Below are 24,274 nucleotides of genomic sequence, written 5' to 3' on the forward strand. Positions count from 1 at the left end.
CAGTGTTACAGGGTAGAACAGGTACAATGTAGGTTCACTAATTAAGTAGTTCTCGCATGTTAAGCAGGTGTAACGATTAAGTCATTGCCGTGAGATTACGTCAAGCCGTGTAACCTTTGACCTTTACTTCGTTATTGGATGGAAGTGTCATCGTATACAGATACAATCGTAAATTTAAAAGATGATCGAATTAAATATTTTTAGAGAGAAATCAATCGATGAAGAGTAAACTGCCAACGGAAAAAAATACAATAACATCTCCAACACACGTGATTGTCGCAGTTGTTTGTTTGTTGTTTTTTATTTTTCCTTTTTTGTCCCCCCCCCCCCCCCCCCCCCCCCCCCCCCCCCACCTTGTTTATTGATTGGTATTATTAAAATCTGATTAAACTATATCATCATCATACACTGTGTTATGAATAGTTGACGGTAACCGGCAATGGGTCACATGTTAGACGACCTGAATGCTTATCATGCAACGGGATTTTTTTCAACCAGTCAAAATGCCTCTCTTGTATGCTTTTTCGGCATTTTATGTGAAACTAACGGACAATAAAAACAGTAATGAAAACGTTGAATTTAGTCTCTGAACTCTCCGCTTTTGTTACTTCATCTTCTTCCGGGGTAATTTCCGTAATATCGAATGAAAGTTGGGCTTGAAGTAGCTGATGATGGGTGCGGCCATCTTATTTTGGTCGACATTCGTGACACTCGGATATTTTCAATTTAATGACTACCAACTACGATAAGTACCGAGGGGAAACAAGTTCAAGCATCTTAACATGACCCCTAACCAGCCACCGTCAGATCTCCATACATATTGTATAATAATGATCTGTATTTAAATCTGGCTGGTTTTATAACGGTCGTTTTGGTTTTACAAACCTGTTTACTAGAGAAACCATATGTAATACTCTGTTAGAAAGTGAACAAGACTCGAACCACAACCATCATTACATAAAGCCCTCGCCGTATCCTTGGTTACCACACGGCGTGATGACTCCATCAATGTTGATAGTTATCACAACAGTGTCAAATTATAATTCCGTGTCAAATCAGTATTGTCTTACTCCGACAACACCCACCCTCACCCGCTACATATATGATATAGATGTCGTTTGTAATTACGTCATCGACAACACAGGGCGGGAATAGGGCAGACGGAATGACAGCACGCGCAGAGATTTTTGATCGGAATATAATGATGAGATTGACATCTGAGGATTTCATTCCAAAATTGCCGTGAAACCCTATGAATATTTTAACACAAAATGTGTCGGCAGTGTTTGCCGAAGCATCCTCGCTATTTGTTTTTCGGATAAGTTGACTTGTTTCTGACAGGTGGCGCTTCGCTCAGACTGTACGCTCAACGTCATTGATCTCCGATACCCTGTAAAAAACACGCCGTCTGAAACTACCGCGGGTAAAGAATCATACGAAGGAATCATCGGGAGAGTAATTAAACTATTTTTAAAACAAGCGTCGATGAGGACGTGAATTTAAGTGGTAGTAGGAGGATAAAAGGTGAGATGTAATTACAAAACGTAATCGGTTTGTGTGAATCCGGAGGTTTGGAGCGAACATATTCAAACAAATATTATGACAGCTCTCCAGATCGATAAGGACATGGTTTTACTAAAAAAGTTATTATCGGCAGTGACGAAATAAACTACGGGTATCAAAATACTATAAATAAAGAAACGCTATGTACTCTGACTGGTGTTTATCGACTCTTTATTGGTGAACTCTCACCTGTTATCATGATTTGGAAAAGCCAATACCGAACGGGGGGAGACTCAGGAAATCAAATGTAGTGGTCCAGCATATGGCACATTTTCTACCTTTTTTTTTAAAGTGATCCCTGATTAGGCAAGATACATCGAGGATAAAAAGTCATCCAAGAAATCGTGAACTCGGAACCCATATTAATGAGTAGCTGTAGATTACGTTATCTGATGTGTGAGTGATGGAAACCCAAATCCCTACTAATGTTATACAACATTGAGTTAAACATTTATCTCTCGCCGTTCCTGGTGTTCAAATGTAACTTAGCAATATCACAAGCTGTGTGCCGGTTTTAATCAAGTATTCTGGGCACAGTCATTGCTAGACTCTTTATTTCGTTACCTTTTGTGGCTTCAATATGCAATGACGCTTCATAAGAAACCTCACCATTGTGTCAATGGTAAAGAACCGAAGGGACTCTGAAATGGACACAGGTAGGGTCGTACATGTAGCTGTGGTGTCGCAACATAGCGCCGGGCGTCCAACACGAGACCGAGACTATTACCTGCCCAAGAGACCATTCTACGGTACTCATTGAGAGCGGTCACGTCATCCATATCGTCGGACACGCACCAGACCGAGCTCGCGTGCGCGCGTATGCAAATATAATGACAATGTTCGGTTATGTACGAGATGAGCAGTGTACATGTAAATACGTAAAGTATTTTGACATGGCATGATGTATGGCATGAATGAAATATATGCAAAAGAATGTCCCACCGGTGTTAGAGGCCGATGTTTAGCCCCGGATGGACCAAGTTACATGGATGCACGTGCCCGGATGTGAGGTCTAGAGGTGTCGATGGGCTCATCTGACTACGTGACCAGAACTTATATATAAACTTTTCGATTGACTATTTAAATGATGTAAACCATTTTTCTATAGAAATACATTAACACAAACATGTTTCGGTTGGTATTGAAATACGTCACATGACAGTACTTATAGATAGTTAAAGGTGCCTGTCGTTACGGGGTTTGGTCATAACAGTTCTGATAAAGAAAAAATACATTTGTCTTATAGTTCAATAAGTCATTGTCTGGTTGTTGAGGAATAACGTAACGTTGCTATCTGTAATTACACAACGATAAAATCATAACTGTATAATAGTATAATATGGACATGGTTCAAATCCACACGTAACCCCAGCATATGAACGTTGAACTTGTCAATGAACGTTGAACTTGTCAATGAACGTTTAACTTGTCAATGAAAGTTAAACTTGTCAATGAACGTTAAACTTGTCAATGAATGTTTAACTTGTCAATGAACGTTTAACTTGTCAATGAACGTTTAACTTGTCAAATACTCGTGTGTCGGTTTTAACGATGTGATTGATACAGTTGTAGATACCACGGCTGGTGTCTAACTCATCAATATGGCGTCAGATAGACAACTGCTGAGTCTGTGAAATGTGTGAAATCATCAAGTTTGATGTGATTTAGAATTACTTGTAACGTGTTGATTGGTTCTATCAATTAGACTGATACAAAAATGTTAAATGAAGGGGAAAGGATACAAGGTATGTCTGCCTTTCTGTCGCACCTTGATTTGCGCGCTATAATGAGCGGTCATTGGATTCCTTTAAATGTGACGCCACGACTACTGAGAAGAAATATACCTTTTTACATTGATCTTGTATAATCCTTTCATCTTTTGTTTTGTTTAACAGAATTGTTGAAACAAACAAACAAACACGACAGCAGAAAGGAAAGGCGCTCTCTGATGTCCATCTGACTGGACAGCTTGTTAACAAAGGCATGTGTTAACAATTAGTATCGTTCGTAACACAAGTACACTATCAGTTGAAAATGGCACGTGTAGTTTAGATAATTAATACTAGAAAATATTAACGCATAATAGTGTTAGAAAAAGAAATTATAGAAAAGCAAACACATTAATTACTTTATTTACAAAATAGAGTGAGATTGCTTTGTTAACATTGGGTGTTTATAAAGACAGTAGGATGTTTTTGTCTATATATTCTTGAAGCATCTAATCCAGCAAGATGTGTACAGTTAATTTTCATTCCGGGCAACCGGTGACCGCCAGGAAAGTCTGGATGACGACTGTGAATAGAGCAGTGACAACCTGGATAGACAGGAGGCAGTTTGGAGAGACAGACAACAAGGGTGTGAAGGCTTAGCAGGCTAACACACATCTTCCGCGAGGAGGAACCTTTTACTTCAGCTATAGATCGATACATAGAGAGACACCCCCGGGGTCGTGCGAGAGCGGGGGAGGATGAGCGACCCAATCAGAAGGACATTATGGAAACGACACCGGATCGAACAAGGACTGAGATTTTGAACATAGGAAGCACATGCAGTTGTGGAAAGACCTTGAAGAACGAAAGGGGGCTGAAGATACACAGAGGAAAGATGGGGTGTGCACCAATTCTGCGGATGACAGCACGCACAGGGTAACCTGGTGAGACGGAGGAGGAGGTGGTCCAGGACTCAAACCACAGTGACCACAGCGTCCATGTGTCAGACAACGAGGAGGGCAGCCAGAGAGAAGAAGTAACATCAGGAGAGACAGATAGTCAGCAAACGGTTGAACCCAGGGTACAGAATGCTGAAGGTACTCAGAGAAAGGCAAGGATCAAGTGGCCACCAAGTAGTAAAAAGGCAGAATGGGAGAAGTTTGACCAGGATGTAGACACAATCTTAAACACATCACTAGCAGGGGGCGTAGATAGAAAGATACAGGGCCATGGCGACAATTATGTACAATGTGGGATTGGACAGGTTTGGTGCAGAAGAGCGAGGAGAGGTGACAGCAAATAAGAACAGAAGGCAGAGAGAGATAGCCAACCTGAGGAGGGACCTTAGACAGCTGGCAAGACGATTCCGAGCAGCTGAGGAAGAAGAGAAGGCAAAGTTGTCAGAACTGAGAAACATGGCCAGGGAGAAGTTAAAGACTTTGAGAAGAGCAGAGAGAAGTAGGCGAAGGAGAAAGGATCGAGCAAGGGCACGAGCCAGATTCACCGCCAATCCATTCCAATTTACCTCACGACTGTTAGGTAAAAGAGGCTCAGGAGTGTTAAGAGCAGGAAAGGAGGAAGTAGAACAACATCTGAGAGACATGCATAGTGATCCAAGGAGGAATGAAGATCTAGGCGTGAACGAGAAGCTGATACAACCAGAAGAACCTGAACACCTGTTTGATGATGCAGAGCCCAGGTTGCGCGAGGTCAACAATGTCATCAGGAAGGCCAGAGCATCATCATCACCTGGACCCAACGGCATCCCATACAAGGTTTATAAAAACTGCCCAAGGTTGACTATGAGGTTATGGAAACATCTACGAGTAGTGTGGAGAAGAGGAAAGTTGGCTGACAGTTGGCACCAGGCAGAGGGATGCTTTATACCAAAAGAAGAGAACTCGGAGACACTCAAGCAGTTCCGAACTATTTCCCTGTTGAACGTGGAAGGGAAGATATTTCTAGCAATTCTAGCAAAGAGAATGACCACCTACATGCTAGACAACCAATACATCGACATAGCAGTGCAGAAAGGAGGGGTACCAGGTGTTTCAGGGTGCATTGAACATACTAGCATACTTTCACAGATCATCAGAGAGGCTAAAGAATTGAAAGGAGAATTAGCAGTAGTTTGGTTGGACCTAGCAAACGCTTATGGATCTATGCCTCATAAGTTGGTTCAGATGACGTTGGAGCGGTATCATGTACCAGAGAAGATACGATTGTTACTGCAGAGGTACTTCGACAGATTACAGCTAAGGTTCACAGTCCAAGATTTTACAACATCGTGGCAACGTCTGGAAGTAGGGATTGTGACAGGATGTACCGTGTCCGTGATTCTATTCTCGGCGGCTATGAACTTGATGGTGAAGTCTGTTGAGAAGATGAGCAGAGGACCTTGGATGAGGGCAGGCGTACGACAACCCCCTGTCAGAGCATTCATGGACGACATGACCATTAGCACAAAGACCATCATTGAAGCTAAATGGACCCTCAAAGAGATCGAGGAGATGGTTAACTGGGCTCGGATGAAGATCAAACCAACAAAGTCCAGTAGTCTTGTACTAAAGAATGGAAAGATGCGGGAGCACAAGTTCCAGGTAGGCGATGAGGTCATTCCAACAGTGTCCGAAAAGCCAGTGAAGTGTCTGGGGAAGTTCTTTGATGACACCTTGGGTGACACCAGGAATGTAAGAGTAACAGGCAAACAACTCGAAGGATGGATGATCGCTGTAGACAGAAGTGCTCTACCAGGGAAATACAAGGCTTGGATTTACCAGCATGGAATACTTCCAAGAGCACTTTGGCCTCTACTTGTGTATGACGTGCCATAGACTAAAGTCGAGGCGATGGAACGATCTGTGAGCAGTTACCTTAGAAGATGGCTCGCAGTCCCCAGGAGTTTCAGCAGTGTGGGATTGTATAGCTCAGGTACCAAGTTACAGTTGCCCATCACATCAGTAGTGGAGGAGTACAAGGTCACGAAGGTCAGACAACTCCTATTGCTACGAAACAGCAAGGATGTCAAGGTACAGGATGCCAAAGTGAAGATCAAGTCAGGTCGGAAGTGGACGGCGAAGAAGACAGTGCAGGAGGCAGAGTCACGTCTGAGGCACGGATACATCGTTGGCAGTGTGGCAGTTGGAAGGCAGGGATTCGGTGTGACATCGAGGACGAGATGGGGAACATCATCTGATAAGGAGCGGAGGCAGTTGATTCAGAAGGAGGTACGCTCAATGGAAGAGGATCCAAGAATGGTCAGAGCAGTGGGAATGAAGAAGCAGGGAAGTTGGCTGAACTGGGAAGGAGTGCGCCAGAAGAAACTGTCCTGGAAGGAGATATGGAGTATGGAACCCCAAAGACTGCAATTCCAGCTGAAGTCTGTATACGATGTGTTGCCGACACCAACCAATCTTGCGACATGGGGTATAACAGACGACCCAAACTGTAAGCTTTGTGGGAGGCCAGCAAACCTGGACCATACCTTATCTTCTTGTTCAGTTGCCTTGGCGGATGGGAGGTACACTTGGCGACACGATAAGATATTGTCTGTCCTTGCAGATACACTGGAGAGAAGCAGGAAGAAACCAAGGAAAAAGAAAAGGGGCCTGCGATTTGTAAACTTTGTCAAGGCCGGGGAGCAGACTACGAGAAGCACAGTGGAAGGGAGCGGATTGTTAGGAACAGCAGGAGATTGGCAGATGAGAGCAGACCTCAAGGGCCGCATGCAGTTTCCACAAGAAATAGCAGTTACCAATCAGAGGCCAGACATCGTCCTGTGGTCTACATCCATCAAACAGGCTGTTCTTGTGGAGCTGACCGTGCCATGGGAGGAGAGAATCGAGGAAGCCCACGAGCGGAAGCGGAGCAAATACCAAGATCTAGTAGCAGATTGTCAACAGCAGGGGTGGAAAGTGTGGTGTCTTCCAGTGGAGGTGGGATGCCGAGGTTTCGTTGGGCAGTCGATGTGGAGGGCACTTCGGATCATCGGTATCACAGGGCCAGAGAGGAGACAACTTATAGGACACCTGGGCAGGGAAGCAGAGCTGGCATCTATTTGGCTGTGGAGGAAGAGAAACGACAAGTGGACAGGAAAGACTGATCATTAAGACCAAGACAGTGAGAAAATACAGTGCATCAAGACAGTGAGGAAAGACTGTGAATGAAGACCAAGACAGCGAAGTGGTTCCGGGCTGGGACTTGATCACCCCAGTCGGCGCACCTCTGGAGGATGTAGTGGACAGCGCCGAAACAACCTAGGAAAGAGGATCCACCTGAAGACGGAAGTCTATCACAATAGGATGTTTTTGTCTATATATTCATGCCTACCACAATAGGATGTGTTTGTCTATATATTCTGTCTATCACAATAGGATGTTTTTGTCTGTAGATTCATGGCTACCACAATAGGATGTTTTTGTCTATATATTCTGTCTACCACAATATGATGTTTTTGTCTATAGATTCATGTCTACCACAATAGGATGTTTTTGTCTATATATTCATGCCTACCACAATAGAATATTTTTGTCTATATATTCTGTCTATCACAATAGAATGTTTTTGTCTGTAGAATAATGTCTATCACAATAGGATGTTTTTGTCTATAGAGTCATACCTATCACAATAGGATGTTTTTGTCTATATATTATGTCTATCACAATAGGATGTTTTTGTCTGTATATTCTGTCTATCACAATAGGATGTTTTTGTCTATATATTCATGCCTACCACAATGGGATGTTTTTGTCTATATATTCTGTCTATCACAATAGGATGTTTTTGTCTATATATTCTGTCTATCACAATAGGATGTTTTTGTCTATATATTCTGTCTATCACAATAGGATGTTTTTGTCTATATATTCTGTCTATCACAATAGGATGTTTTTGTCTATATATTCTGTCTATCACAATAGGATGTTTTTGTCTATATATTCATGCCTACCACAATGGAATGTTTTTGTCTATATATTCTGTCTATCACAATAGGATGTTTTTGTCTATATATTCTGTCTATCACAATAGGATGTTTTTGTCTATATATTCTGTCTATCACAATAGGATGTTTTTGTCTGTATATTCTGTCTATCACAATAGGATGTTTTTGTCTATATATTCTGTCTATCACAATAGGATGTTTTTGTCTATATATTCTGTCTATCACAATGGGATGTTTTTGTCTATATATTCTGTCTATCACAATGGGATGTTTTTGTCTATATATTCTGTCTACCACAATAGGATGTTTTTGTCTATATATTCTGTCTATCACAATGGGATGTTTTTGTCTATATATTCTGTCTATCACAATGGGATGTTTTTGTCTATATATTCTGTCTATCACAATAGGATGTTTTTGTCTATATATTCTGTCTATCACAATGGGATGTTTTTGTCTATATATTCTGTCTATCACAATGGGATGTTTTTGTCTATATATTCTGTCTATCACAATGGGATGTTTTTGTCTATATATTCTGTCTATCACAATAGGATGTGTTTGTCTATATATTCTGTCTATCACAATAGGATGTGTTTGTCTATAGATTCATGTCTACCACAATAGGATGTGCTTGTCTATAGATTCATGGCTACCACAATAGGATGTGTTTGTCTATATATTCTGTCTACAACAATAGGATGTGTTTGTCTATATATTCTGTCTACCACAATAGGATGTGCTTGTCTATAGATTCATGTCTACCACAATAGGATGTGTTTGTCTATATATTCATGTCTATCACAATAGGATGTTTTTGTCTATATATTCTGTCTACCACAATAGGATGTTTTTGTCTATATATTCTGTCTACCACAATAGGATGTGCTTGTCTATATATTCTGTCTACCACAATAGGATGTGTTTGTCTATATATTCAGGCCTACCACAATAGGATGTGTTTGTCTATAGATTCATGTCTATCACAATAGGATGTGTTTGTCTATATATTCTGTCTACCACAATAGGATGTTTTTGTCTATATATTCTGTCTACCACAATAGGATGTGTTTGTCTATAGATTCATGTCTACCACAATAGGATGTTTTTGTCTATATATTCTGTCTACCACAATAGGATGTTTTTGTCTATATATTCCGTCTACCACAATAGGATGTGTTTGTCTATATATTCTGTCTACCACAATAGGATGTGTTTGTCTATATATTCAGGCCTATCACAATAGGATGTTTTTGTCTATATATTCATGTCTATCACAATATGATGTGTTTGTCTATATATTTGTCTACCACAATAGGATGTTTTTGTCTATATATTCTGTCTACCACAATAGGATGTTTTTGTCTATATATTCTGTCTACCACAATAGGATGTTTTTGTCTATATATTCTGTCTACCACAATAGGATGTTTTTGTCTATATATTCTGTCTACCACAATAGGATGTTTTTGTCTATATATTCATGTCTACCACAATAGGATGTGTTTGTCTATATATTCATGTCTACCACAATATAATTTTTTTGTCTATAGATTCATGTCTACGACAATAGGATGTGTTTGTCTATATATTCATGTCTACCACAATAGGATGTGTTTGTCTATATATTCATGTCTACCACAATAGGATGTTTTTGTCTATATATTCATGTCTACCACAATAGGATGTTTTTGTCTATATATTCATGTCTACCACAATAGGATGTGTTTGTCTATATATTCATGCCTACCACAATAGGATGTGTTTGTCTATAGATTCATGGCTACCACAATAGGATGTGTTTGTCTATATATTCATGCCTACCACAATAGGATGTGTTTGTCTATAGATTCATGTCTACCACAATAGGATGTGTTTGTCTATATATTCATGCCTACCACAATAGGATGTGTTTGTCTATATATTCTGTCTACCACAATAGGATGTTTTTGTCTATATATTCTGTCTAACACAGTAGGATGTTTTTGTCTACAGAATCATGTCTATCACAATAGGATGCTTTTGTCTATTTATTCTGTCTAACACAGTAGGATGTTTTTATCTACAGAATCATGTCTACCACAGTAGGATGTTTTTGTCTACAGAATCATGTCTATCACGTTTTGCTATTCAACTTGTTAAGTCAAGTGATACCTCGACAGTTTAGATGGGTACCTGACCTGATATTTTTCTGTTTTATTCATTAAAACAAGACTGCTCGAAATTAAACATATTTATCTTAGTCTCGACATAGTTAAGTTTTGTATCCCAATATCGCGGTTTCTCGGTGGCAGGATATACTAGTAATATATATATGACAATCCTGCCGTATAATATATTCGGACAAATCTGTACACTCAAAAACACGTTAGATAGCGTCTGTGATAAGGACCCAACACCACACCGATAGCCCTACAGACGAGTTCTGGGGATCACATCTAAATCCTCTATAATTTTTCAGTCTGACGAAGTTAGAAGTAACCGACATCCACACAGCTGGATACCTACACGGGGAAATGTTAACATGGGTCGCGTACATTCAAACATTTATCAAATCCGTGGGGAATTAATATACTTGGAATGATTTTGGTATGTTCTAAAGGATGGGTATTAATGGCGTTGAAACTCGTGTTTTACCATTTAAATCATTAAAATATTATACTTGTTTGTTCCGTAAATAAATAGCCAAGAATAACAGTCTTTACACACCACGGTACATGTATAATGTAGATTGCGCCCCTGATAGGGTGTGTTTTATCGAACCATAGAGGAAGTCCTTGGGACCCAATTGCACTCAGGTTTGAGGATTAGTAGTACCTGAGGGACTCATTCAGACATTCCTTTGCCTCATACTTTCTATACTCTCTCACCCTTTTGGGCTTTACAAAGTTGCGTGGGTGAGGGAATGAAATGTGTAGGACAGTGAGTCAAAAGGTCTGGGTGTATAACATTAAAGTTAAAAACTATCAAACTATTTGTAATAACTGAAAATGGTTCTCATAAGTATCCTTCGCCATCGTGTTTTCGCTCCTTTGCTCCTTCGCGTTTAGGTCGAAGGAGCGATATTGGAAATTTGGCCCTAACGGAACACCATACATATTGGTTAAACGATTCAAAATGGTCGTGGTCTTCCCGTTACTGCCGTTACTGCTATTTGGGACGTTACGTTATTCATTTTTTATTTACTCGTGTTTGGGACGTTTCAGCATGATTATTCCCCGTTACTGCAGTTTGTGACGTTTCGTCATGGTTTTTCCGCTATTACTGTTTGGGACGTTTCGTCATGGTTTTCCCCCGTCAGTACTGTTTGGGACATTTTGTCATGTTTTTCCCTATTACTACTATTTGGGACGTTTCGTCATGGTTAACCGTTAACCGGAAAACACTTCGGTAAATTCCGTCATACATTTAATCCGACGTCAAGTCGGGATCAGTCCATGACGGATTCAGAATAAAGGAAACCGAAGTTTTTTGTCTACCGATAAAAAACACTTTAGCTTTCGGGTTATAACGACACGTATCCGAGTACCATGGCAACGAAAGACATAGGTAACTACACCTACAAACGAGAAGTGTGCTTTATATTTAATAACTTGTATTTTGTTGGGATTGCCTACGTTATGAGCTTTCCGTTAATGACAGATTAGTAAAGTAACACGCGGTGTAAGAATGAACTTTCTCTCGGATTGTATAGGTGCTCGCTTTACATACGACTAATCGGTCTGTCTGGTCGGGAAAACACTATATTTGGAAGAAACAGACAATCACGTGACCAAATGTTACCCATGTTACATAAGACACGTGACCGTCACTACGTAATTGCGGATTCATTCACGATGTTTCGGACCAACACCAGTTTTACTAGATCTGCCTCCAAAGGGCATTATAAACATTGACAAAATCCAGTATAATGGCATTTCCTTCTGAGACTTGCATATGGACTGTCTACAGATATAAGGAACAGCAACAATATGATTGGATATGGTGTTGGGTTATAACTTCGGCTTCTTCACGAATTGTACAAAACACATGTTAGTGTATAGTCAACTGGTAGTATTACATGTACTGTATACGTGTAGGATCGGGGTAATACATTATAACCCTGGGTATATTCCCAAATTTGCTGTTTTCCCGACCTGACACGCCAACTATAGGGGGTTGAATGCGGGAAATAAATTAGAGGAAAATCTTTTGATTTTATTACTTACACAGCTAGCGACCTTATACATTTGGTATTAACACAAACCTCATAACCTACACAGCTAGCGACCTTATACATTTGATATTAACACAAAGCTCATAACTTAGACAATCCAGGAAAACACAATGTTTTTACGGAGAGCCAAAATTGAGTGCACAAACGCGGGAACCCATCTAGAACGTATATAAACGACAGTCGTAACTCAATAAGACCAGTCTAACCAGATACACTATCGCTAATATCTCCCACTTCAGGATTTATGAATACTTGGTCAGGATTATTGTAGCCACGCGTAGCTATCTGTTATACTTTAAGTAACAACAATAATCTAATCAAACAGCCATGTATTTTCTGAAGATCACGTGTCACGTACTCGATCTCGGGCAGGCATCCCTAATGGCGGGAGACATCGAGCTCAATTTCGTTGAAATAGATATCATTATGGATCGACAATCGGTTTATAAAATACAATTCCTTTCAAATCCGAGATAGAGCTAAGTGTTGCTTAGTATTGTCGAGTTTGGTGTGGTACATTTGTATGTTGGTGTGCATCGCTCGAAGTCGGAGCATTTGGGATGGTTTCGCCATTCAACGGTACACACGAGGTTTACGGTGTATGGAATGGCTCAACGGTACACACGAGGTTTACGGTGTATGGAATGTCTCACCGGTACACACGAGGTTTACGGTGTATTGAATGGTCCAACGGTACACACGAGGTTTACGGTGTATGGAATGGCCCAACGGTACACACGAGGTTTACGGTGTATTGAATGGCCCAACGGTACACACGAGGTTTACGGTGTATTGAATGGCCCAACGGTACACACGAGGTTTACAGTGTATGGAATGGCTCACCGGTACACACGAGGTTTACGGTGTATGGAATGGCTCAACGGTACACACGAGGTTTACAGTGTATGGAATGTCTCAACGGTACACACGAGGTTTACGGTGTATGTAATGGCCCAACGGTACACACGAGGTTTACGGTGTATGTAATGGCCCAACGGTACACACGAGGTTTACGGTGTATGTAATGGCCCAACGGTACACACGAGGTTTACGGTGTATGTAATGGTCCAACGGTACACACGAGGTTTACGGTGTATTGAATGGCCCAACGGTACACACGAGGTTTACGGTGTATGGGATGGCCCAACGGTACACACGAGGTTTACGGTGTATTGAATGGCGCAACGGTACACACGAGGTTTACGGTGTATGTAATGGCCCAACGGTACACACGAGGTTTACGGTGTATTGAATGGCCCAACGGTACACACGAGGTTTACGGTGTATTGAATGGCTCACCGGTACACACGAGGTTTACGGTGTATGTAATGGCTCACCGGTACACACGAGGTTTACAGTGTATGGAATGGCTCACCGGTACACACGAGGTTTACAGTGTATGGAATGGCTCAACGGTACACACGAGGTTTACGGTGTATTGAATGGCTCACCGGTACACACGAGGTTTACGGTGTATTGAATGGCGCAACGGTACACACGAGGTTTACAGTGTATGGAATGGCTCAACGGTGCACACGAGGTTTACGGTGTATGGAATGGCTCAACGGTACACACGAGGTTTACGGTGTATGGAATGGCTCAACGGTACACACGAGGTTTACGGTGTATTGAATGTCCCAACGGTACACACGAGGTTTACGGTGTATGTAATGGTCCAACGGTACACACGAGGTTTACAGTGTATGGAATTGTCCTACGGTACACACGAGGTTTACGGTGTATTGAATGGCTCAACGGTACACACGAGGTTTACGGTGTATGGAATGGCTCAACGGTACACACGAGGTTTACGGTGTATTGAATGGCTCAACGGTACACACGAGGTTTACGGTGTATTGAATGGCCCAACGGTACACACGAGGTTTACGGTGTATTGAATGGCTCACCGGTACACACGAGGTTTACGGTGTATTGAATGGCCCAACGGTACACACGAGGTTTACGGTGTATGGAATGGTCCAACGGTACACACGAGGTTTACGGTGTATGGAATGGATCAACGGTACACACGAGGTTTACGGTGTATGGAATGGCCCAACGGTACACACGAGGTTTACGGTGTATTGAATGGCTCACCGGTACACACGAGGTTTACGGTGTATGGAATGGTCCAACGGTACACACGAGGTTTACGGTGTATGGAATGGATCAACGGTACACACGAGGTTTACGGTGTATTGAATGGCTCACCGGTACACACGAGGTTTACGGTGTATTGAATGTCCCAACGGTACACACGAGGTTTACGGTGTATTGAATGGCTCACCGGTACACACGAGGTTTACGGTGTATGGAATGGCCCAACGGTACACACGAGGTTTACGGTGTATTGAATGGCCCAACGGTACACACGAGGTTTACGGTGTATTGAATGGCCCAACGGTACACACGAGGTTTACGGTGTATGGAATGGCTCAACGGTACACACGAGGTTTACGGTGTATGGAATGGCCGATTGGAGATCATACATAAAACAACGCTACATAAACGAGAACAATTAAAAATTCAAATATAGGCAAAATTATTCAAGGAAAGACATATTAGCGATGCTGAGCGGTCGTTAGAAGTGTCGTTATACTTTCGTATCGACATTAACACCGCGGCGAAACCACATCTGCAAATAATGGCGCTGAGATTTGTCTCAAAGCAGAATGTTGATTTTATAGAACTAACTACTCTAAAAAAATACTGTCGTCGCTAATTTCTTAATATGTCTATCATAACATTTTAACGGTGACTATAAAACACCTACTGAAGGAGGTATCTACCAATCATTACCCGAGATATCTACACCAGTAATGGTTAGATGGCCATTTTGTAGACTGTACAGTGACGTTATGGCGGAATCCAGGGAAATTTGAACCGATAATCGTGTTACCGGCAGTTTTAGAGACATGTACGAATATAATATCTCTCTTAAAGAAACTATTATATTCCCATCATATACGTAATTTAAATTTTTTTGTTACCAAACGACAATAAGAGCACATCATTTTGGGAGTAATACGTGGCTATTGGATTTCAAGAATTTTAAGTACAACATACGTTCTCTGTACTGGTACATACAATTCCATACATCTGTATCGCACAGGGACTTGTTATAACTACCCAATCCGAGGTCAATATATCTGCAACGTTCAATATACTATTTTCATGTACATGATTTATGCATTACGATCCAGGAATTCCTATCATCTAATAGACGATTTGTTACAATGATCACGTCAGGGTATCGGGCCCACCATCACTGCCATTGGATGTGGCGCAGTGGGTATAAGCAGCGAGTATTTCTGGCTAGGCGATTGGGTGCCGTAGAACGTGAGTTCGAGGCCCGGTCAGGGCACGAGTCGTGAACTTGTCATCCTACGTCAGTTGAGTTACTATGATGATAATTGGTCATGTAGTAATAACGACAGTGCAAACAAGCAAAATGTCGAATTTTCGAGGCAATCTGCCACTTTTTTAAGACACAAATGAATTACAAACGATCACATATTCTCGTAGACATAGAAGATGGAACAGCTACACAAGTTTAGTAGATAAACGAGTTTAGTAGGTAAACAACGAACACGTGTTACAAACCGACATTGTTCGTGGTGTTTATCTACTGAACTTGTTTATTTATTAAACTGTTTATCTACTAAACTGGTTTATTTACTAAATTTGTTTATCTAATAAACTAGTTATTTGTCTATATGTGATCGTGATGACCTTGAATAAAGTTAACACAATGATGGTCATACATGGTGACCTTGAATAGAGGAAACACAATGATGGCCATATATGGTGACCTTGAAGAGAGGGAACACAATGATGGCCATATATGGTGACCTTGGATAGATGGAACACAGTGATGGTCATACATGGTGACCTTGGATAGAGGGAACACAATGATGGCCATACATGGTGACCTTGGATAGAGGGAACACAATGATGGCCATACATGGTGACCTTGGATAGGTGGAACACAGTGATGGCCATACATGGTGACCTTGGATAGAGGGAACACAATGATGGCCATACATGGTGACCTTGGATAGAGGGAACACAATGATGGCCATACATGGTGACCTTGGATAGGTGGAACACAGTGATGGCCATACATGGTGACCTTGGATAGAGGGAACACACTGATGGCCATACATGGTGACCTTGGATAGGTGGAACACAGTGATGGCCATACATGGTGACCTTGGATAGAGGGAACACAATGATGGCCATATATGGTGACCTTGGATAGGTGGAACACAGTGATGGCCATACATGGTGACCTAGGATAGAGGGAACACAATGATGGCCATACATGGTGACCTAGGATAGAGGGAACACAATGATGGCCATACATGGTGACCTAGGATAGAGGGAACACAATGATGGCCATACATGGTGACCTAGGATAGAGGGAACACAATGATGGCCATACATGGTGACCTTGGATAGAGGGAACACAATGATGGCCATACATGGTGACCTTGGATAGAGGGAACACAATGATGGCCATACATGGTGACCTTGGATAGGTGGAACACAGTGATGGCCATACATGGTGACCTTGGATAGATGGAACACAATGATGGCCATACATGGTGACCTTGGATAGATGGAACACAATGATGGCCATACATGGTGACCTTGGATAGAGGGAACACAATGATGGCCATACATGGTGACCTTGGATAGAGGGAACACAATGATGGCCATACATGGTGACCTTGGATAGGTGGAACACAGTGATGGCCATACATGGTGACCTTGGATAGATGGAACACAATGATGGCCATACACGGTGAACTTCTGTACAGACACATATCGCTAGAGAAAAGAAACCTTTTGTATAGACAAATTCGCTAGTGAGAGAGTGAGCATCTGCAATTTTATGATTTAACTGAATTTACGAAAGAAGTGAAATTAAAGCAGTGAAATTTGAAGCCAGACTGACATAATGCCGGGTCGTCCTAGATAAGTGTGTCTGCATTCTTGTGTTATAGCTAAAAGTCACAGTAGAAATGATTGTTACATAAAGTAATAATTTCGAGTTAGTTTTAATAACTTCCAAGGGAGGAAACTCTTTAAGAGACCAGATCAGAAAAGGTTACAGTATTTCAAGATGTATAAAATCAGAGAACAGCGATTATCATCTGTACAGACAGTCAACATGTACATTATTTGTAATGTTTTCTTCAGACGTGGTCTGCATACGATGTTCTCAGCGAAACGTAATTTGATCAGAAATCTGCAAGATATTCTATAGAAGCAGCGCGAATGAAGGAAATTTACACCGCGTGTGTTTTAAACAATGTGTATTAGTTATAAATGTTTCTCCAGCTATATCAGTAAATCGTTTGTAGACGGCTCAGAGACGTGTGAACTTGTACGTCTAAATGTATCATTTTAATAAACAACTTGTAATGATATCAGGCGGACGAGATCAGACGATCCTCACCCATACATAGACCAGGATATCATGGCTACTCTGTAGACAGCTTGTCTTACAGGAGTTAGAGCTGAATATGTTTTACACGTGGACTGAATAAAAGATTGAGATATGTATATAAAAACCGTAAAACTTACCTATTAACGATATAAACGTCAACAGATCATAAAAATCATCATCGAATGTAGCTGGTGAGTATTTATAAAAAAAATTAACAACTTTGTTCAAATTTATCGGCAGATTAACTTCGGGTATGGATTCGCTCACTAGAGAATTAAGTAACATGTATAAATAGGACATTAAATTAATTATTATTGAGGTGTGAGTTATGGTTTAATTAAGCTATACATTTTTAATCATTCCTTAGTGAGTAAATTTCCTGTCTACTTCCATAAGTAAACCTATCAAAGATTCAGATTACATGTGGCACATGGAATTCTTTATCAGACTCAGACGACATCTCGAAGCGGAGAGGTATGCGGATAGTTACGTAATATAATTGTTTCTCGTTGTTATAAACTAGATCAAAATAACTCGCACCTGTTATGATACCAGTAGCAGTTCGGAGTACAAGACTAAACCCAAGCCATACACTGGTTTCGTTGACGACAACCAATAACTGACCAGCGAAACAAGTATTAGGTGTAGGGCAAGTGATATAATGTCATTCAGTTAGGGCAAGTAAGATAATGTCACCTAGGGCATGTAGAATAATGTCAGCTATGGCAAGTAAAATAATGTCACCTAGGGCAAGTAAAGTAATGTCAGCTAGGGCAAGTAAAGTAATGTCACCTAGGGCAAGTAATATAATGTCAGGTAGGGCAAGTAATATAATGTCACCTAGGGCAAGTAAAATAATGTCAGGTAGGGAAAGTAAAGTAATGTCAGGTAGGGCAAGTAATATAATGTCAGGTAGGGAAAGTAAAGTAATGTCAGGTAGGGCAAGTAGAATAATGTCAGCTATGGCAAGTAAAATAATGTCACATAGGGCAAGTAAAGTAATGTCAGCTATGGCAAGTAACATAATATTATGTCAGGTAGGGCAAGTAAAATAATGTCACCTAGGGCAAGTAAAATAATGTCACCTAGGGTAAGTAGAATAATGTCAGCTATGGCAAGTAAAATAATGTCACCTAGGGCAAGTAAAATAATGTCAGTTATGGCAAGTAGAATAATGTCAGCTATGGCAAGTAGAATAATGTCAGCTATGGCAAGTAAAATAATGTCAGGTAGGGAAAGTAATATAATGTCAGGTAGGGAAAGTAAAATAATGTCACCTAGGGCAAGTAGAATAATGTCAGCTATGGCAAGTAGAATAATGTCAGCTATGGCAAGTAGAATAATGTCAGCTATGGCAAGTAGAATAATGTCACCTAGGGTAAGTAATATAATGTCAGGTAGGGAAAGTAAAATAATGTCACCTAGGGCAAGTAGAATAATGTCAGCTATGGCAAGTAGAATAATGTCAGCTATGGCAAGTAAAATAATGTCACCTAGGGTAAGTAATATAATGTCAGGTAGGGAAAGTAAAATAATGTCACCTAGGGAAAGTAAAATAATGTCACCTAGGGCAAGTAGAATAATGTCAGCTATGGCAAGTAGAATAATGTAACCTAGGGCAAGTAGAATAATGTCAGCTATGGCAAGTAGAATAATGTCAGCTATGGCAAGTAAAATAATGTCACCTAGGGTAAGTAATATAATGTCAGGTAGGGAAAGTAAAATAATGTCACCTAGGGCTAGTAGAATAATGTCAGCTATGGCAAGTAAAATAATGTCACCTAGGGTAAGTAATATAATGTCAGGTAGGGAAAGTAAAATAATGTCACCTAGGGCAAGTAGAATAATGTCAGCTATGGCAAGTAACATAATGTCAGCTATGGCAAGTAAAATAATGCCAGGTAGGGTATGTAAAATAATGTCAGCTAGAGAAAGCAAAATAATATCAGATATGGCAAGTAAATTAATATCAGCTAGGGCAAGAGAAGTAATGTCACCTAGGGCAAGTAAATATATTTGTCATATATTGGACTCGTTCTGATCTACAGTTCACAGCTAAACACGTGCTTCTGTACGTCAGTCTCGGATACAGGTTTTTATACATAGAAACATTGAACACGTGATCCATTGTGAGGCTGCCCTGCAGGTAGGGCGTAAGAATTGTACCTGCTGTCCCCATTGCATGATCATAAGAGGCGACTAAATTTGGGATCTTATCTTTTCTCTTCTTTCTGAACAACTTTCTTCTTCCTAATTTCTCCCTTGACAATGCCTCACTTTTGGCCTATAGTTGAGCGTTCGCCCCTGTGAGGAAGGCTTTGGGTTCTGTCTCCTGGCCGAGACATACCAGAGTCTTCAAAAATGGTAGTTGCTACTCCTGCTTAGCGCTCAGCATATTTGGAGTGGAACGACTGGTTCGCCCGTTGTCAGTATAATGTGACCAGGTGGGGGGTGCTGCTGGGTGTCTTCGGCAGTATGCTTCAGTGAGGTAGCACTTTAAATCGGCAAAAGTTCCGGCCTATCACAAGGAGACTTAACACGAACATACCGCAGCCTCCCAAAACACATACGCACTCACCACACGCATGTATGTCGCACGCACGGGAAGCCGTCCTTAAATGACCTTAGCTGTTAATAGGACGTTAAACAAAATAAACCAAACCAAATCCATTGTGAGGCGTCTTTATCAATTGGTTTTTTTCTGATTTCATAATGTTATATATTTATCATATCAGGTAATTGTTGTGTATAAAGACCTTTGGTTGAATTTCTGGTTGACAATCTTTTAGTTATATGGGGCGTTATTTCCAGTAGACTTTTCCACTCTCTTTCCCGACTGTTTTAATATAACAACTAAGTGACCATTTCCACTGTGTATACCTTTATACATTTGAAATGATAAAAAATGTCACAACCAACTGTTTCACCTATGTGATATTTAATATCTTTAAAGTGGATATTCCTTTTCTTGATATTGTCACCTTATTTTCACAATAGACTGTAGATGGAATAAATAACACAGTCTTTTGACACTGGTAGGTTTTAAACGGAATAAATAACTACTTTATAAATAATATCAACACATTAAATATGCCTTTTTTCTTGCTTAACTTACCAGGTGAACACATGCCAAGCTTTAAAACATAACTTAAGCTATTTGTATGTTAGTGGGGCATACCAAAATCTGCCCATTGATCGTTATGGTGCCTCACTTGAAGACATCTATAACATAGGTCCCATTACTTAACACCAGTTAACATCAGTGGTAGTTACACGGTCCGACTAATTACCACCGTGAACACCCTTAGAAACACCACAGGCGAGAAACTAGCGTATTTCATCAGGGACTGCTCCGCTTCTGTCGCGAGTCAGACACTTACAAAGACGTTGTAAGTTTTTTAAGATTAAATGTTGTATGTAAAGGTCGGATACAAAAATCGATAACGAATCTACAACAACGAAGATAAAACATTAAATAGAGTCATACAACAGGGAGGTAATGATGAACGTGTTAAATCTCTAAAATGTATGAAGACATCATATCTTCATATTTTGTGCCGAGTATTTTTTTTTTTCAACTAAAGCGTCTTTTGATACGATTGTCACGGTAATCGGTGGTATCCTTCTAGTTTAATCACTGCTGTTTGACAGAGGACGACAGGTAGCTATGGTAACTATACCGGTACACGAAAACAGGATTACAGAGGACGACAGGTAGCTATGGTAACTATACCGGTACACGAAAACAGGATTCAGAACCACTATAGAGGACGACAGGTAGCTATGGTAACTATACCGGTACACGAAAACAGGATTCAGAACCACTATAGAGGACGACAGGTAGCTATGGTAACTATACCGGTACACGAAAACAGGATTACAGAGGACGACAGGTAGCTATGGTAACTATACCGGTACACGAAAACAGGATTCAGAACCACTAGAGAGGACGACAGGTAGCTATGGTAACTATACCGGTACACGAAAACAGGATTACAGAGGACGACAGGTAGCTATGGTAACTATACCGGTACACGAAAACAGGATTCAGAACCACTATAGAGGACGACAGGTAGCTATGGTAACTATACCGGTACACGAAAACAGGATTCAGAACCACTATAGAGGACGACAGGTAGCTATGGTAACTATACCGGTACACGAAAACAGGATTACAGAGGACGACAGGTAGCTATGGTAACTATACCGGTACACGAAAACAGGATTCAGAACCACTAGAGAGGACGACAGGTAGCTATGGTAACTATACCGGTACACGAAAACAGGATTCAGAACCACTATAGAGGACGACAGGTAGCTATGGTAACTATACCGGTACACGAAAACAGGATTCAGAACCAGGCAGCCTCGATCTTACGGCTGTGAAACATTGATTTTAAATACCCGGAACCTAGAAGTCGAAGCGCTCCAATATTTTAAGATTATATAAGAGGCGTTATTAATTATCCGTGATTAATTAAACCTCTGTGATTAATGAAGATTGGTGTCGTTGAGGTCGACATCAGACACGGTCGCCGTAACTCTGAAGGACTCTGATCCCTGATGTCGAAAATAACAGCTGACAACAGGTCAACCATTGTGATACTAATTTACTCTGAAGGACTCTGATCCCTGATGTCGAACATAACAGCTGACAACAGGTCAACCATTGTGATACTAACTTACACTAAACAAATGGGGCATGGTGCAAGATTCGCAGCGATGAAAACAATTGATTATTTTATGACAAAATAATTGTTTCCTGAATCTGCTTTTTTTATTTAAAGGTGTAATTTACGGCAGCTGACAGAAACCAGGATTGTACCAGTAATGGTCTGTTTATGTCCATTGTACATCCACACCTTACCGTTTTACTTGTACAAAGTTAGATACACATTATCAATCTAGGGAAACTTTCTAATGTTGCCTATACTGAGATAAGACATTAGGTATTTGTATGAAGTATATAAAGCCAGAGCGGACTTGCCGTGAGGGAATTACACAAGCAAAATGTCTTCAGGTCAAATTCAGGTCAATTTCAGATCAAGATTTATCGGGTCAAAAAGAGCAGATTAGTCAATTCATGTCAAGAAATTTACCTAATTTTGACCTGAAACTGACCTGAATTTGACATGGAAAAAATTTCATGATGTCAATTTCAGGTCAATTTCAGGTCGAATTCACGTCAATTTCAGGTCAATTTCAGGTCAATTTCGGGTCAACTTCAGGTCAATATTTTTTCATGTCCAATTGACCTCAAGACATTTCACCTGTGTATCATTCTGGAGAAATGTGTTTATGCACAACTTTATGGTAGAAAAAATTACTTCACGTAATCGTTCGTAGAGTCCGTTAGCGCATCGTTCTATTATCGGAGCTTTGATCTTCGGATGGACTCTCTCGATCCTGCGGACGAACTTCGTAGTCACGCGCCGGAAATTGGAGTAGAAGTCCTCCGAACTTGGTTTACACAGCGTGCAGGCCGCTCAAACAGGCATTCTAGTCTTAGAGGCAACACGACATATCACACTGTTACGATAAGGAAATGTGAAATCGATATATACGATTTATCAATCGAGTATGGGTGAGATTTGTAGAGTTAGCAGTAGACAACAGCTTTAGTTAACCTTAATGACCAATGTTAAATGACTTGTTCTGTCTACTGGTACGTAGTTGTGATCCATTCATTTACAAGAACACGTGATTCATTTAGTTACAAGAACATGTGATTCATTCAGTTACAAGAACACGTGATTCATTCAGTTACAAGAACACGTGATTCATTCAGTTACAAGAACACGTGATTCATTCAGTTACAAGAACACGTGATTCATTCAGTTACAAGAACACGTGATTCATTTAGTTACAAGAACACGTGATTCATTTAGTTACAAGAACACGTGATTCATTTAGTTACAAGAACACGTGATTCATTTAGTTACAAGAACACGTGATTCATTCAGTTACAAGAACACGTGATTCATTCAGTTACAAGAACACGTGATTCATTTAGTTACAAGAACAATACGCTTTAAGGGGCTAATACCTGATGGTGGCTTTAATGGACCATGTATACTTACTACGGACGGTTTAGGGTCTAATACCTGGTGATGGCTTTAATGGACCATGTATACTTACTACGGACGGTTTAGGGTCTGATACCTGGTGATGGCTTTAATGGACCATGTATACTTACTACGGACGGTTAAGGGTCTAATATTTGATAATGGCTTTAATGGACCATGTATACTTACTACGGACGGTTTAGGGTCTAATACCTGGTGATGGCTTTAATGGACCATGTATACTTACTACGGACGGTTTAGGGTCTGATACCTGGTGATGGCTTTAATGGACCATGTATACTTACTACGGACGGTTTAGGGTCT

General features: G+C 40.6%; 3 protein-coding genes across 3 annotated transcripts in view; 2 read left to right on the forward strand and 1 right to left on the reverse strand.

The window, feature by feature from the left end:
* Positions 1-24,274, reverse strand: part of LOC117337642 — a 108,467-nt gene that overhangs the window by 54,508 nt on the left and 29,685 nt on the right. The gene's annotated exons all lie outside the window — the stretch shown is intronic.
* LOC117338607 lies at positions 4,502-6,106 on the forward strand. Its single transcript, XM_033899964.1, has one exon. It carries the CDS (start codon positions 4,502-4,504, stop codon positions 6,104-6,106), a length of 1,605 nt encoding a protein of 534 aa, XP_033755855.1.
* On the forward strand, positions 6,122-7,381 carry LOC117338608. Its single transcript, XM_033899966.1, has one exon. It carries the CDS (start codon positions 6,122-6,124, stop codon positions 7,379-7,381), a length of 1,260 nt encoding a protein of 419 aa, XP_033755857.1.

This window comes from Pecten maximus, chromosome 11 (assembly GCF_902652985.1).
Source record: "Pecten maximus chromosome 11, xPecMax1.1, whole genome shotgun sequence".
In the NCBI taxonomy this organism is placed as follows: domain Eukaryota; kingdom Metazoa; phylum Mollusca; class Bivalvia; order Pectinida; family Pectinidae; genus Pecten; species Pecten maximus.

What these genes read in the sequence shown, in the direction of transcription:
- LOC117338607 (XM_033899964.1), top strand. Translation starts at nt 4,502, where the DNA reads ATGGCGACAATTATGTACAATGTGGGATTGGACAGGTTTGGTGCAGAA.
- LOC117338608 (XM_033899966.1), top strand. Translation starts at nt 6,122, where the DNA reads ATGGAACGATCTGTGAGCAGTTACCTTAGAAGATGGCTCGCAGTCCCC.